The sequence below is a fragment of the Neofelis nebulosa genome, chromosome 6, assembly GCF_028018385.1.
Source record: "Neofelis nebulosa isolate mNeoNeb1 chromosome 6, mNeoNeb1.pri, whole genome shotgun sequence".
NCBI lineage: Eukaryota > Metazoa > Chordata > Mammalia > Carnivora > Felidae > Neofelis > Neofelis nebulosa.
The window spans coordinates 32,878,090-32,893,557 of NC_080787.1; the positions used below are offsets into that span (position 1 = coordinate 32,878,090).

Below are 15,468 nucleotides of genomic sequence, written 5' to 3' on the forward strand. Positions count from 1 at the left end.
ACTAGTGCAGTTCTCTCCATTCCTCCCATTTCAGCACGCTTTCCGCCTGTAGCCAACTTTTGCAGGAAAAAAGTTGTGCAACTTTAACAGTGTACAAGTAACTTCTCCCATTCTAGAAAGTATTTAAAAACTTTTTTTTGTATCTTTTGTTTTTGAGAGAGACAGAGCATGAGTGGGGGAGGGGCAGAGAGAGAGATGGAGCCACAGAATCCGAAGCCAGCGCCAGGCTCTGAGCTGTCAGCATGTGGGGCTCAAATGCAGGAACCGTGAGATCATGACCTGAGCCAAAGTGAGTCACTTAACCGACGGAGCCACTCAGGCGCCCCTTAAAATTTTTAATGTTTATTTTTGAGAGAGAGAGATGGCGTGTGCGCGCGCGCGCGCACGCCTGCGCGCATGAGTGGGGGAGGGGCAGAGAGAGAAGGAGACACAGAATCTGAAACAGGCTCCAGGCTCTGAGATATCAGCACTGAGCTCAATTCGGGGGTTGAACTCCGGAATGGCAAGATCATGACCTGAACTGAAGTTGGATGCTTAACTGACTGAGCCACCCAGGTGCCCCAAAAGTCTACTGAATGAAGGGAATAAGCTACATACTAGCATTCATTTTGAATGAATTCTGCTTTATTAATTGTTCATCAGTATTTGTAATTTGTAATTTTTTTTTTTTATTTTTGAGAGAGTGTGAGCAGGGGAGGGGCAGAGAGACAGGGAGATACAGAATTCACAGCAGGCTCCAGGCTCCAAGCTGTCAACACAGAACCCAATGCAGGGCTTGAATCCACAAACCGCAAGATCATGACCTGAGCTGAAGTCGAATGCTTAACTGACTGAGCCACCCAGACACTCTAGTGTTAGTGCTTCTTAACAACAATTGATTTGACAAAGTTGCGAACCTCCAGGCCATCCCTCAAGTTTGGGTCAGGAAAATTCTAGACAGTGTAATTAGGCTCACACAGTGTAATTAGGAAGTTAAATAAGCTGGGTGAGTAGGATAATCAGAAGACTGGCATGGGAATCCTGGGGGACCGATACTCTTGGCAGTGTAGGGTTGGCAAGGGGAGTGACCATTCCCCTTCAAGGCAAGGCACAGGCAATTTGGCAAGGAGATGAGGGGTGGGACCCCAATGTCAAAAGGACATGCTCAGGGAAGCCAGTTGTACATGCAGTATGGGAACCATTCTGGCAACTTGAGCCATGAGGCTAGGCATCAGCGAAGGTTGACGGCTCAAGCTGTTCGCAAAGGCTTGTGGTTAACCTGGCAAAAAGACAATGGTGATGACACTTGGGAACCAGGTACCCTATTCTCCCAGGTCCCCATTTGGATGAAGGCTGAAGGGAGGACATGCATTTTCCAGGAGTCTTCTAAGAAGTTTTTTTTCTGCCACCCTACCCTACCCTCTTGTCAAGTGGTCATTAGGCCCCATGTACAGCAATATATCACTGAAGAGGAGCGGAGAGGGCCAGAGCCCTTTCACAGACCTTCCTCAGCTCCTAATCTCTCAGTGCTTTCAATGAAGGCCTCAAGAAGACTCCAAGGAAACTAACTTGAAGGGCACTTCTATATATTTTTATTTTTTATTTTTTGAGAGAGAGAGAGAGAGAGAGAGAGAGAGAGAGAGAGAGAGAGAGAGAGAGAGCAGGGGAGGGCCAGAGAGAGCGGGAGAGAGAATCCCATGCAGGTTTTGCACTGTCAGCACAGAGCCTAATGCAGGGCTCAAACTCAAAACTGAGATCATGACCTGAGCTGAAATAAGAGTTAGACACTTAACCAACTGAACCACCCAGGCACCCCCATATATATATATATATATATTTTTTTTTTAATGTTTATTCATTTTTGAGCAACAGAACAGGAACGGGGGAGGGGCAGAAGAGAGAGGGAGACAGAGGATCTGAAGCTGGCTCTGCACTGACAGCAGCAAGCCTGATGTGGGGCTTGAACTTACAAATCGTGAGATCATGACCTGAGCTGAAGCTGGACGCTCAATCGACTTTATATATTTATATATATATCTATATATCTATATCTATATATATCTATATATATATATATAGATATATATATATATATCTATATATATGTACATATCCCCTCATGCAATTCAACATAGTAAATAGTATTATTAACATGATTTTAAGGTGAGGAAAGAGGTACAGGGAAGTAGAGAACTTGTCTAAGATCACAGCTAGAAGGCACTGAAGCCAAGATTCACACCAGAACAGTCTGGTTCCAGGGCCTGCTTTCTGACCTCTACCATAATCTATAGGTGAATAAACAGACACCAAGAAAAGTAGTAATATGGCTTGGAATTAATTGTCAACAGGCTGCAACTAGTTTCTTGTGCTAGTGGGGCCACAAGGCTCTAGAGGATGGTCAGCCTGGGTTTGAAGCCTAGCTTCACCAGCTGTATGACAGGGGCTGAGTTCCTTAACATATTGGAAGTTGTTTCTTTACTTTGTAAAATACTACTTACCCAAAGGATACTTTGATTTTAAAAAACAAACCATATGTGTAGAAGCTTAGCAGTGTGTCTGGCACATAGAAAACAAAAACGTCAATGGTCCCCAAGCCTCCTTAGTGCTGGTCCCACTACTAGGCCCGCTGCATCACATGCCCCAGGAACCCAGAAATTCTGTTCCACAGCTCCCACCCTACAGACCCTCACCTGGGAGATGCTGACGCCTGTGAGTCTTTCCACGCTCTCTGGCAAGCGGCTCAGTATGTCCAGTACTTCCCCCGTCACTTTGGCCGCCCCCATGGCCCCGCCTCCACTGGACACCAGTGTGATCTTTTTGGCAGAGGTCAAGGGACCACTGATCTCCTCTGCTACCTGGTAGGTGAGAGATGCCCACTCAGCACCTGTGGTCTGACCACACTCCTTCCTAAAACGCCTTACCCTGGGCTTCAAGATCCTTGATCTGCTTCACTTTGTAAAGATCATCCTTCCTCACTTTGTTTGCTGGCTTATAATTCCCACCCCTAATTTATGGCCCCCTAGCCTGGTTCTCCCCAAGCTCTTGCCCCTCATTTCCGCCCACCCTACATTCCCTGGTTCTGTTCCTCTCCTGGTGCCCACACAACCTCCAGACCTGGGGCAGCTTCTCCAGCAGCATGTCCAGCTGAGCAGCCTCCTGGTACAGCTGGAATGCTTCCGCTTTCTTGGCCATCTGCTCAGCCTCGGCCCGGGCTCGAGCCCCTATGGCAAAGGCCTCAGCCTCCCCACGCATCTGAGAAGGGTACAGGAAAGTTGTGGTACTGATGGCTGTAGTTAAGGATAAGGAACCCAAGCTGATACAGCAACCCCTACTCCCTCCACAAGCCAGCAAGAGCCCCCTCTTAACTCACCCTCACAGATTCAGCTTCTGCCTCAGCCTGCATAATCAGTTGAGACCTGGGCACAGAAGGGGAGGGAGGGGCTGAGGAGGGGCAAAAGGCAGACCCCATTGGAGAGACAGAGGCTCCTGTAACCCGAGTTCCATAGAACTCAGTTCTTCATCTGGGGGCACCCACATGGTAAAGGATCCAGGATGGGGCCTGGGAAGGGGCATTTACTTCTCTGCCTCAGCTAGGCGCTCCAGCTTGTAGCGCTCAGCCTCGGCTGGCTTCCGAACTCGGGCCTCCAGCTCCTTCTCTCGGCGGGCGATCTCCTGTTCCTGCACTGCCACCTGCTGGGCCCGCTCCACCACCTGCACCTGTACCCTCTGCTCCTCGATCTGCTGCTTAGTCTTGGCCACCTGGGTAGGAGAGATGCTCAACATCAGGGCTGAAGGGCAAGTTCCCAGGAACCACAGAGAGAAGCCAGAGCTCCAGGAGAGATATAAACAGAGTAGGTACATGAAGTTAGTCCTTGGCGGGTTCAGCCAGCCCAGCAAAGTCCATTTCCCATATGGATCCCAGTCATAGATTGGGGGATGGCCTGATCCTTCTCAGAGGCAATATCAAGGGTAGGGCATTTTCTAGGCAGCCTCAGCATCAAGAGATGCATAGGGCTGGGATCCAGTCCCTGTTCTCCCTTGGCCATGCTAAGTTTCCCTCTGTTGAGCTCCCCTATTAGTCTATTTCTCCACAGTGTCCATTGCTAGAGTACGAGCACTGGAGGGCTCTGGTGCACAGTGGCCGTCTTCCACCCTTAGGCTCACTCAAACCCATGTACTTCTTTCCATCTGTACTCCTGTAAACTTCCTGCAAGTCACCCTCAACTCTAGCCTGACCTGCCAACAGCTGCCTAACTGGCTTGGGGCAGGGGCAGGGGCAGGGGCAGGGGCAGGGGCAGGGGCAGGGGCAGGGGCAGGGGCAGGGGCGGGTGTATGTACGTATCTTTTTCACTTTTATTTTTTGCATATGGTACAAATTCAAAAGAAAAAAAAAACGAATAATGATAAGCAAGGCTTCCATCCACTTATTTCCTCAAACCACCTTGTTCCTTTCCCCAGAAGCAACCATTGTGACCAGTTTCTTGTGTATTCTTCTCCCAGGGACATTCAAAGCATCTACAAGAATGTGTACATATAGAATTCCTCTTATTTAGGCATATTTCTTTTTCTTTTTTTTTTCAACTTTTTTTTTTTTTTATTTTTTTTATTTTTGGGACAGAGAGAGACAGAGCATGAACGGGGGAGGGGCAGAGAGAGAGGGAGACACAGAATCGGAAACAGGCTCCAGGCTCTGAGCCATCAGCTCAGAGCCTGATGCGGGGCTCGAACTCACGGACCGCGAGATCGTGACCTGGCTGAAGTCGGACGCTTAACCGACTGCGCCACCCAGGCGCCCCTAGGCATATTTCTTTTTCTAATTCCTTGTAGAGTACAGAGATCAGAAGGCTCTTGCCAAGACTTTGGTGAGAGGTACCAGAGAAAAACATGTGTCTTTATTATCTCACTGCTCTGGCTCAGCCATGTACCAACATCCCTGTGGGTCTTATCAATACCAGAGATGGTGCCCAGCCTCTAATGCAGCCATCTATTCACTCGAGAACAATGCTTCTGAGTATGGCACCCTCCAGTGTCTTTGACCCTAAAATTCCAAACAGGTCCCAAACTGGACTAGTTGCTCTCTACCCCAGAGTGCAGGATCTCTCTGTGTTGGAGTCCCTCCTGCCTGCTTTAAGCCCACCTTTTTTTTTTTTTTTTTTTTTTTTTTAATGTTGTTTATTTTTGAGACAATTCGAGAAACAGAGTGAGAGCAGGGGAGGGGCAGAGAGGGAGACACAGAATCTGAAGCAGGCTCCAGGCTCCGAGCTGTCAGCCCAGAGCCTAACGCAGGGCTTGAACCCACAAACCATGAGATCATGACCTGAGCAGAAGTTTGACACTCAACCCACTGAGCCACTCAGGCACCCCTCCTGTTTAAGCCCACCTTTTGATGAAATAACCCCCAGCAGCTTCCTCAGAGAAAGAGTATGTGGACAATAAGTTTTTTGAGATCTTGCTTTTCTGAGGTTTTCCCCTACCTTTCTATTTGAATGACAATTAGGTTGAGTACAAGTTATTATGTTAAAATTCATTTTCCCAAAATAAATAAATAAAGTTTTAAAAAGGTTGGGGGGGGAACACCTGGGTGGATCAGTCAGTTAAGCATCCGACTTTTGATTTCAGCTCAGGTCGTGATCTCACAGTTCATGGGTTTGAGCCCCACGTTGTGTCAGCTCAGCCTACTTGGGAATCTCTCTCTCTCCCTCTCTGTCTCTCCCTCACTTGTTCTCTCTCTCTCTCTCAAAATAAGTAAACTTTAGAATTCATTTTCCATCAGCATTTTGAAAGCATTTCTCCATGGTCTTCTAGTTTCTTGAGAAATCTGAAGTCATTTTGATGCCTGACCCTTTGAGATCTGTTCTTTTTCTGTGGAAGCTTTTAGATCCTTTCTTTGTTCTCCATGTTCTGAAATTTCACGGTGTAGTTGTTTTCCATTCATTGTATTACATACTTGGTAGAGGGTTTCAACCTAGAAAGTCATACCTTTCAGAATAATCATTTAAAAATGTTTTCCGGGGCGCCTGGGTGGCTCAGTCGGTTAAGCGTCCGACTTCGGCTCAGGTCATGATCTTGCGGTTCGTGAGTTCAAGCCCCGCGTCAGGCTCTGTGCTGATGGCTCAGAGCCTGGAGCCTGTTTCCGATTCTGTGTCTCCCTCTCTCTGACCCTCCCCGTTCATGCTCTGTCTCTCTCTGTCTCAAAAATAAATAAACGTTAAAAAAAATTAAAAAAAATAAAATAAAATAAAATAAAATAAAATAAAAAATAAAAATGTTTTCCATTGGCAATTTTCCTCCCAGTTACTTTGTTCTGTTGATTTATTAGATTAATAAATCTACAGATTAGGATTAATGAATTTATTAAAATTAGAATAATTTATTAGAATTAGGTTAATAAATCCCTTGATTAGAATTTCTTTCAATGTGATTTCCGCCCTCATTTCTGCCATCTTATTAATTTCTAGGAGCTCTTTTAATTATTTACTTATTTTTAATTATTATTATTTTTTATTTTTGAGAGAGTGAGAGAGAGCACACACGCACACACCAGTGGGGGAGGGGCAAAGAGAGAGGGAGACACAGAATCCGAAGCAGGGTCCAGGTTCGGAGCTGTCAGCACAGAGCCCAACACAGGGCTCAAACACACAAACCGTGAGATCTTGACCTGAACTGAAGTCGGACATGCAACCAACTGAACTACCCAGGCACCCCAAGAGCTCTTTTTTTGTTTTCTGTTCTATGTCCTGATTTTCTGGATGTGAATTTTCCTCTTATCTCACTGGGGGTATTAAAAAGATTTTTTTTAACTTTCTTCTCCCTGCATAGTATATATATCCTTCAAATCACTTTGCTGTTTGTGGTTTTGGTCTCAGTCTTCCATGTTGCAGTATTCCCTCATATATCAGGTAATTCTTGGCTGTCTGCTCACAGTAAAAAAACTGTTTAAAACAGTTTTAAACAGTTTAAAACTGTTTAAAGTTTAAAACAGTGAAAGGAAACTGTGGGCATGTGGATAAAGCTTGTTGACTTTGAGCTTCACTCTAGGGTGATTGGGCAGGTCACCTGCTGAGGAACCTCTGATTCAGAATCTTTAAGCCTTTCCCTTTGGATTGGTCATGTTCCCCAGCATGGTCTTCTGATGTCTTCTTTGGAAGATGGAGGGTCTGGGGGGCAAATGGGGTAAGGGAGTTAGGGGAGGCTGTCAGCATTTAGTATTCAATGGTCAGTCACATCGTGCCTGTCATTGATAAAGTACCAGGCCCTCACCTGTGCCTAGCTGGCTCATATCATATCCTCTAGTTTTCTCTTGTCAGATAATAAACTTCCCAATGTCTACTAGGGCAGAGAAGGGCCTATGACCAAAGACATAGGGAGCCAGAGGAGCTGAGAAGTGACTTTTTATCACATTTACCTCATTTCTCCTCATTTCAACAGTCTCATCACAACTCCAGAGGCACCTGTTGCTGCTATCTCCTGAGCCTCAGCTGATTACATTGTTTCTCCCTGCAGCTCTGGCTCAGCTGGCTCAGACTGGCTTAGTCAATTACGATGGCTTTCTGGCTTCCAAAATGCTTTCTGTTCCCTCTGATTCTATTCTCTGCATCTGTTTTTGTCTTCCCTTTCTTTTCAAAAATCACTCTATGTGGTTTTAGTGAGGTTTTAGAGGGAGTGCAATTAACTATATTTATTCAATCCATCATCTTTGAGAAAGCTTCCAACTTAAATTCCTGCTTCCTCTCTTGTCTTCTGACAATCAATTCTCCTCATAGCAGCCAGACTGATCCTTGTGAAAATGTAAATTAGACCATGGCACCACGCTGCTTAGAGTTCTCCAATAGTATGGGACTCCTAAGTGCCTCAGTCAGATGAGCGTCTGACTCTTGGTTTTGATGCAGGTCATGATCTCAAGTTTCGTGGGGTCGAGCCCTGCACTGGGCTCCGCACTGGTAGTGTGGAGCATTCTTGGGATTCTCTCTCCCCCTCTCTCTCATCTTCCCCTGCTCTTGTGTGTACACTCTTTCTCAAAAAAAAAAAAAAAAAAAAAAAAAAAAGTTCTCCAATAGCATTCTACTGGGTTTTGAATTCTAAGTCTCCATCACGACCACCTGAACCCTATGTGACCTGGCCATGCCTACCTTGCCATCTCACTGCATAGCAGCCACACCAGATCAGAACCCTCCTTTCTGTTCCTGGGATATACCAAGCTTTCCTACCTCAGGGCCTTTGCACATGATGGTCCTCTGCCTAGCCACATATGGCTATTTATATTTAAATTAATATTAAATACAATTAAAAATTCTGTTCCTACATTTCACTAGCCACATTTGAAGCACTGAACATCACAGCACAGAGACGCCTGGGTGGCTCAGTGGTCAAGCATCCGACTTCAGCTCAGGTCATGATCTCGCAGTTTGTTAGTTCAAGTCCCACACTGGGCTCTGTGCTGACAGCTCAGAGCCTGGAGCCTGCTTCAGATTCTATGTATCCCTCTCTCTCTGCCCCTCCCCCACTTGCATTGTGTGTGTGTGTGTCTCTCTCTCTCAAAAATAAATAAACTTGAAAACGAATAAAAACAATTAAAAAATGTGTAAAAAAAAAATCACAGCACAGATTTACAGCACTTCCATCATCATAGAAAGTTCTATTTGAACAGCCTTGGCCTAGAATGTTCTTGGTCCACAACTCTTTACATTGCTGGCTCCTTCTCATGTTCAGGTTTCATCTCATAAATCACTTCCTCACTGAAGCTTTCTTGGATCACCCCTAACCTAATATAGTACCTCTCCACTGTTTTTTGCTCACTCTGTGTATTTCCATCATAGCACGTAAACAAGAACCCATAAAAATTATGTACTTGCTTATTAGCTGTTTCCTGTGTTATAATGTAAGCTCCACAAGGGCAGGAATCTTTTCTGCCTTATATCCTTACCTCCAAAACAATGTCTGGCACATAGTAGGCACTTACATATTTATTGAATGAATATGTATTTATTGAATACATATTTATTGAATGAATCCTTATTTCATGAGCACCTAGCACAAAGCCTGGCACAAAATAAAGAACTCATAAAAGCTGGAACAGAGCCAAAATCAGCTCAATCCTTTGATCTTCAGACAAATAAAGCCATTTTTAGAAGGTTAAGGACCACTCAAGCAAATGGTTTCCACAATGTTAATGCTTTTCAAACTCCAGTGTGTACATGAATCTCCTGGGGATTTTGTTAAAAATGCAGGCTTTGGGGGCACCTGGCTAGCCCAGTCAGTAAAGCATGTGACTCTTGACCTCAGGGTCGTGCATTCATGTCCCACACTGGGTCTGCAGCCTACTTAAAAAAAAAAAAAAAATGCAGATTCTGATTCAGTCAGTAGGACTGGAGCCTGAGATTTTGTATCTAACAAGTTCCACAGTGATGCTGATGCTGATGCTGCTGGTAGGCAGACCATGCTGAGGAGCAAAGCACTATGCTACACTCAATTACCTGTCAAAACACCAGGAATTTAACATCATAAACTAAAGAGGTTTTGCACTTCATTAGGCTTTCAGCCTGTACCAATTCTTGGCAAAACCAAATTTCATAATATTGCCATCCTTTGGGTAAAGGTCTCAAAATACAGTTGATTTTCATTATTTGTGGTAGATCTGTTCTAAAGAGTAGCCATGAATACTGAATTAGCAAATACTTATTTTGCTATTAGGTTCCTGTGAGCCCTTGGTCACATTTTCATCGACAGATTAGTATATGTCCTTGTTTTACATGTGTTTCTGTTGAAAGATACCTTATGTAATATACATTGTTAATTCATTAACAACAAACTCATAGCCAAAAGCACTATAACTCCTGTCTGAAAGAAGCTTATCTAACACATGTATTTTCTCTATAGGCATATCACAGCCTCCTTGCACTTAGAAATACTTAGCACTTTAGCAGTACGCTTGGGGGCCACTTTAAACAGCAAAATCACCAACAAAAAGTACAAAAATGCAAAAAACGTGGCAGTAAATATACTGTGAAAACGACACTTTTTACCTTATGAGAGCTGAAACAGGAAGGCAGAACATCTTGTTCAACCTCCGCTGCACGTTAGGCAACTCAAAGTTTTCACTGCTCTGTGCATTGTGTGCAAATGACCACAAAGGTGCCACAAGTACTGTTTCTGGGGTTACCAATAAATTCTTGAGTAGGCAAATTCTCAAATACAGAATCTGCAAACAAAGAGGACTGATCATGCCTCCTTGCAATATCAAGGGCTGCCCATATCTCACTTTGCAGGATTCAAAGCTCACATCCATGTTTTTCTTCCTCACGCCCTTCTTGGATCACCAGGGCTGCTTTGAGCCCACGGAAAATCAGAAAAAGGTGCCCCTTCCCCTGGGTGGATGCGGAACCACTGACCTGTGGCAGAATGCACAGTATGGTGAGCAGAGCATGGGCTGGATCCTAGCTCTGCTTCACCCCATTCACCCAGGTGCCCTTTCACAGGGAACAGTCTGCCCAAACATATGACCAGTCCTATTGACCATATTCCTTCTTGGCCTTTACTTTTCAACTGAAATGGTTAGGTTTTTCAAATCTTCCTCATATGGAGGAGTTGGGTCAGAAATGGACAGCCAGAGTAAAGGGATCAGAGTTAGAACCTGAGAAAGTGTGGTAGCCTGAGATGGAGGGCCTGAGAGGAACTGCCCAGTGTGGTAGTTCTGACCTGAAGCTGATAGGCCAAGTCAGCCTGTGCTCGGCGGGTGTTGACCTCGATGTCATATGCAGCCTTCTTTAGCTCATAGTCTCTCTGTGCTTTGGCCATCTCGATCTCACTCAGGTACTGAGCAGACACCTTTTCCTGCTTGGCTTTGGCCTCCTGTCCACACAGAGATCAGGAAGGAAGTCAGAGTAGGGAGAGGAAGGCCCCGCGGGGAGAGCCTACTCCTCACCAGGCTCCCCTGCACGTGGCCTCATCTATATCCTCTGCCAACCCAGCTCTACCAGACCTCACTCAGATGTGCCTCTTCCATCCCCTCTCCCGCTGCATGCCCAACAAATCCATAGTGACCAACTGACCCCCCAAGTGGGATCTATCTCACCCGGATCCCAGCATCTCTTTTGGCTTCTGCTTCCCCAATCCGGGCATCTTTTTGGACTTGAGCGGTTCGAGCCTTCCCTAAAGAGTGCAAATAATCCTGTGGGAGAGAAGCAGAAATCAGAATCCTCAGGAAGGTTTAAGAGATGGGAGCAGGGAACTGGAGAAGATCACCCACCTAGGTATACCTGATCATCATGAATGTCCTTCAGGGTATAGCTAACCACACTGATGCCCATGTTGACCAGGTCTGAGGAGGCCACTTTGAAAACTTGCTCTGAGAATTTCTGCCTGTCCTTATAGATTTCCTAGGGTAACAGAATGGTAGGAAGGAGGAATTTAAGCTCTCAGTCCTCTGGCTACTGTCTCCCACAGACTAGCTTGGCCCAGAGGCCCAACTCACTCTGGTATGCCTTCCAGATCTTTCCCTGCCCTCAAGCCCACCTCCACAGTCATGTGGGCCATGATAGCCCTCTGGTGGCCCTCCAGAGTCTCCAGTGCAATATGGGCAATCTCAGCCTCTGTCTTCCCCAGGAACATCTGGCAGGCAGCTGCCAACATCTCCTTGTTCTGCCCCTGGATTTTCACCTGTAGCCAGAATAGGGATAGAGTGAGTGTGGTGAAGGTCTCATGAAGCCAGGTAGGAAGCAGGAAAAGAATGGAAGAGTCAAGCGCCTCGGGAGTCCCTGGAGAAAGTGAGACTTCGCAGAGAAATTTCTCTGCAGCCAGAGGTTGGGAAGGCCATGGTCAGAAGATTCTTAATGTCTGAGGACAAAGAAGGTGATGAAGGAATGGACATCAGGGGAAAGGCTCTGAAAGCCTCACCTGGGCAATGCCAGTGACTGAGATGGGGACCCCATGGCGAGTGTAAACCTTTTCACTCTTGACATTGAGGGTCAGTGTGTTGAGAGAGATCCTATGGGAAAAAGGAGTGGACAGTGAGAAAAAAAAAAAAAAAAAAAAGGAAAGAGAGAAAACTAGGGTTCCCCTTCCCTGGTTCTCCTACTTACCTCTGGATTTGCTGGATGCAGGGCAGAACAAAAACACGCCCTCCAGCTACCATGACTGGGGGGCTTCGGCAGAAACCTGCAAGGTGGGGGGGCAGTAAATTGCAGTGGTGAGGGGTAGGGCTAGAATATGGAAGACTGAAAAACTGGGGTTGGGGGGATAATCCCCAGGAGGAAATCTGGGAGCTGGAGGGGAGACAGTCTGGGCCTCGTAAGTGTAACGACTGGTAATCACAAATGGGTGGCTTGCAGCCATGGGGGGTGGGGTGGACAGAAGGCTTGGCGCTGGGGAGCTGGTAGGGAGAAGAGTAAAGGGCAGAGGCAGGACCGCAAGAGTCTGGGGGGCACTGGCTGAGAAGAGAACATTACTTACCGGAGACCACCATGGCCTCATTTGGGCCACAGGTGAAAAACATGGCTCAGGTTAGTTAGAGCTGGAGGAAAGGGAGAGAAAAACTTTGCGGGCGAGGTCCACAGAAGTGAATACTCTCTCTTTCCAAGGCCCAGTCCCTTCCACACCCGTGGGTCCGTTAAGACATTTCCTTCTGCAGTCCCACAGATCCCCAGCGGCTCCCTCCCACGCCGGCTTACGGCCACTCCCTGCCCCTGCCCCGTCCCGCCTTCAGTGAGGACAGTTTCTTGCTTATCTGATAATGCTCTCCCGCGCCTAGCGGACCCCAGACCTTGAGGCACCCTCCCCGCTCCTCCGCAGCCCGACTACATCTCCCCTCCCCACCCACCTCCCTGCACGCTGGCTGCGGCCGGGCTGGGGTCTCGGCAACAGCTGGGGCGCGCAGCCGATCTGGGGACTGAGCAGCGGTCCCGACGCACCGCCTTCCGGAAAGCTGGGCCTGCGCCCGCGCCGCTCACCCGGCCGCACCCTGTTGCTGCGGCAAACGCGACCCCGCCCCACGCGGCGAGCCAGCCCCCCTCACCCCTGCGCTCTCGGCCCGCCCCTTTCCCGGCAGGCCACTCTCTGGTTCGCCGCCAGCCAGCCAGCAGCCGGGCCTACCGAGGCTGCTGGGCTAGCGGCCGCCCCCGCCGTCGCCCTTCCCCAGCTGCGAGCTCCGCCCCGGGATGCAGGACGTGACTTCCGTGGGCCTGGCAACCCAGGGCGGGGGACATTGCTTCATCTCGGATTTGCTCGGCTGTACTAACTGGGAAAACCACGCGTTGGGCAAAAAACGACCGTATCCGGTCACCTGGGGCGGAGCGCCCGTTAGGGACGTGGACCCAGCTCCTCCCGCCGGCCCGAGGAAGAATGGGGAATCGCCGCTTGTAAAGATACATTCAGATGACTGCTGACCGTAAATCGAGTTTATTTGTGTTCACAGAACATACCGGGCGACCCCACAGCCGCCCCCGATAGCCCACCGACCTTTGACACTGTAGTCACCCCTTGGGGGCAACTTCGAGGAGATCCTCGGACAAGGACCTTATTCCCAACAGTCCGCCAAAGCCTCACACAATAGATCCGCGGAGGTGACATCCTGGAGGACGGAATACCAGTCCCTAAACCTAAGACCCGCCACCATCCTTGCCTCAGCCCGGGCGCTCTCCAGGACCCAGATCCTCTCCATTCCTTCTCGGGAGAAGGGTCTCCCTAAGTTCTGGGAGCCCTGCTTCCACGTTTCCCACAAAGCTCAAATACTAAGAGATCTGCATTTTCAGTAGGGGGGCACATCTCACACCCCTGCATAAGTTAAAATAAATATTACATACACCCCTCCATCACCTAGGGGAACATACATAAATACATATATAAATATTAATTAGGATCAATAAGAAATAAATTAATGACGCTCTTCCCCACCCGATCTCGCCCCGGAGTGTCGGTGCTCCTCTAATCCCAGGCTCGGGCTGGAGTCTCCGCTGCAGTGTTGTGAGTTAAAATTGCCTCGGAAGTCCCAGTTTGGGATACGCTCTCGCGCACCAGGTACACCTGGTGTTTCTTTGGTTTTTCGGATTCTTTTGAGGGGGATGTGGGGAGTCCCGGTTAGAAGGCGGCCGGGTGTTGCTGGAGAAATGTGCTGAGGTCCAGAGCGTAGTCCGAGGGCTCAGAGGTCAGATTAAGGGACTCGAGGACCGGGGGCGCAGGGGTGGGCGTGGCGGATGCGCCGCTGGAGGTGTCCTCTGGGGCCAAGGGTGCCGGCACACCCTCTTCAGCCATCAGGATCTGGCAGAAGATGACGGTAAGCAGAAGAAAAAGGAGCCTTTTGGCAGGGTTCGGATCCTCGACTGGCAGCTGGCGCCGGACCTGAAGAGAGACAACGAAGGGAAGGTTAGCTGAGATCTCGGGGTTCGGCTGTTCCCGCTGCCCTGCCCCACCTGCTGCCTACTTCCTCGACACTCACCACTCGTGGGTACAGGACCCTACGGCTGCGCTTTCGATGCCCGCGGGAGGCGCTGGGGCGCGCGGCAGGGGCCACCGCGGGCTCCGGAAGAGGGTCGAAGGTGAAGATCTCAGGACCAGATCCCCGCCGGGGTCCGGGGCTGGTGGAGGAGACAGGGGTTGGGGCCCGCAGAACGGTCATGGTGGGGAGGGAGCTGCGAGAGTGACACATCGTGAGCTGAGCTGGGCGGAAGGCCGAATGAGGACCCGCGGTCGTGCGGCGCAATTTTTGTGCGCCCTGGAATGGGCGGATCCTTTTCGACTCCACCCACGACTGGGAGTGGTGGCCGGAGCGAGCTGGAAATTCCGAAGATTAAGCCGAGAGAGGGAGTGGCCTATGCAAGGTTAGGCGCCCAAGTGTGTGTTGTGAGTGTGTGAGTTGTGAGTGGAGTGGGTGAGTTCCTGGACTTCAGGCACATGTCGGGACATGTGGTAGATGGAGAGGGGCCAACAGATAGCTTAGAAGGTGGTTGGGCCACAGGTCCCATCTCTTGGGAAGCCGGAGGACTTAAAAAAGAAATCTTACTGCTACAATAGTGACCTAGCAAGTCAAGAAATTACAGTTACACAGGCACATTTATACCCTCGTAGATGCACGCAGAAAACGCACACACCCCAAGAGGAAAGTCATTACTGAAATAGCCAAGACGACATGGAAAAATGAACTACACACAGACACAATGCTTCCTGCCTCAACACTGTATTGTAGGGGCAGTAAAAATGGTCTCTTCTTTGGCTGGTCTAATAATTAAATTGATATAAGATAGATTAACAGGAAAAACAACAAGTTTAATTACCTACTTCTGGAACCCAGGAAGCCATGAGACTCAAGGCAGTAAGGCAATTGAGGCTTATAAGCAATCTTGAGCTAGGGAATGGATCAGTGGCCTGGGGCTTCAAAGAGGAGGAGGCCAATTCAGAGGAAGATAAGAACCGAAGTTTGGGAGTCAGAAGTTTGCCTTGCCAAGAGTAAGTCTTTCAGATAAAAGGTTATCTGTGTAATAGCTCTCTTTATCTTTCAGG

General features: G+C 48.3%; 2 protein-coding genes across 2 annotated transcripts; both read right to left on the reverse strand.

The window, feature by feature from the left end:
- Positions 1–602: 602 nt before the first annotated feature.
- Positions 603–12,980, reverse strand: FLOT1 (flotillin 1). Its single transcript, XM_058733257.1, has 13 exons — positions 12,794–12,980; positions 12,427–12,487; positions 12,057–12,132; positions 11,872–11,962; positions 11,491–11,634; positions 11,235–11,354; positions 11,051–11,146; positions 10,675–10,827; positions 3,557–3,738; positions 3,350–3,395; positions 3,094–3,231; positions 2,670–2,834; positions 603–1,258 (listed from the first exon to the last, which is right to left on the reverse strand). The coding sequence occupies exons 2-13, from the start codon at positions 12,467–12,469 to the stop codon at positions 1,229–1,231; spliced, it is 1,284 nt and encodes a 427-aa protein (XP_058589240.1). The 5' UTR covers positions 12,470–12,487; positions 12,794–12,980; the 3' UTR covers positions 603–1,228.
- Positions 12,981–13,352: 372 nt separating this feature from the next.
- Positions 13,353–14,660, reverse strand: IER3 (immediate early response 3). The gene is made up of 2 exons (XM_058733272.1): positions 14,408–14,660; positions 13,353–14,310 (listed from the first exon to the last, which is right to left on the reverse strand). Exons 1-2 carry the CDS (start codon positions 14,615–14,617, stop codon positions 14,050–14,052), a joined length of 471 nt encoding a protein of 156 aa, XP_058589255.1. The 5' UTR covers positions 14,618–14,660; the 3' UTR covers positions 13,353–14,049.
- Between the last annotated feature and the right edge of the window lie 808 nt (positions 14,661–15,468).

Excerpts from the sequence above, each read along its gene's own strand:
- FLOT1 (XM_058733257.1), bottom strand. The coding sequence starts at position 12,469 with ATGTTTTTCACCTGTGGCCCAAATGAGGCCATGGTGGTCTCCG. Across the intron at positions 11,355-11,490 it reads TGGCCCACATGACTGTGGAG|GAAATCTATAAGGACAGGCA; the intron begins GTGGGCTTGAGG and ends CTGTTACCCTAG. Across the intron at positions 10,828-11,050 it reads AAAGAGATGCTGGGATCCGG|GAGGCCAAAGCCAAGCAGGA; the intron begins GTGAGATAGATC and ends CTGTGTGGACAG.
- IER3 (XM_058733272.1), bottom strand. The coding sequence starts at position 14,617 with ATGTGTCACTCTCGCAGCTCCCTCCCCACCATGACCGTTCTGCGGGCC. Across the intron at positions 14,311-14,407 it reads GGGTCCTGTACCCACGAGTG|GTCCGGCGCCAGCTGCCAGT; the intron begins GTGAGTGTCGAG and ends GTCTCTCTTCAG.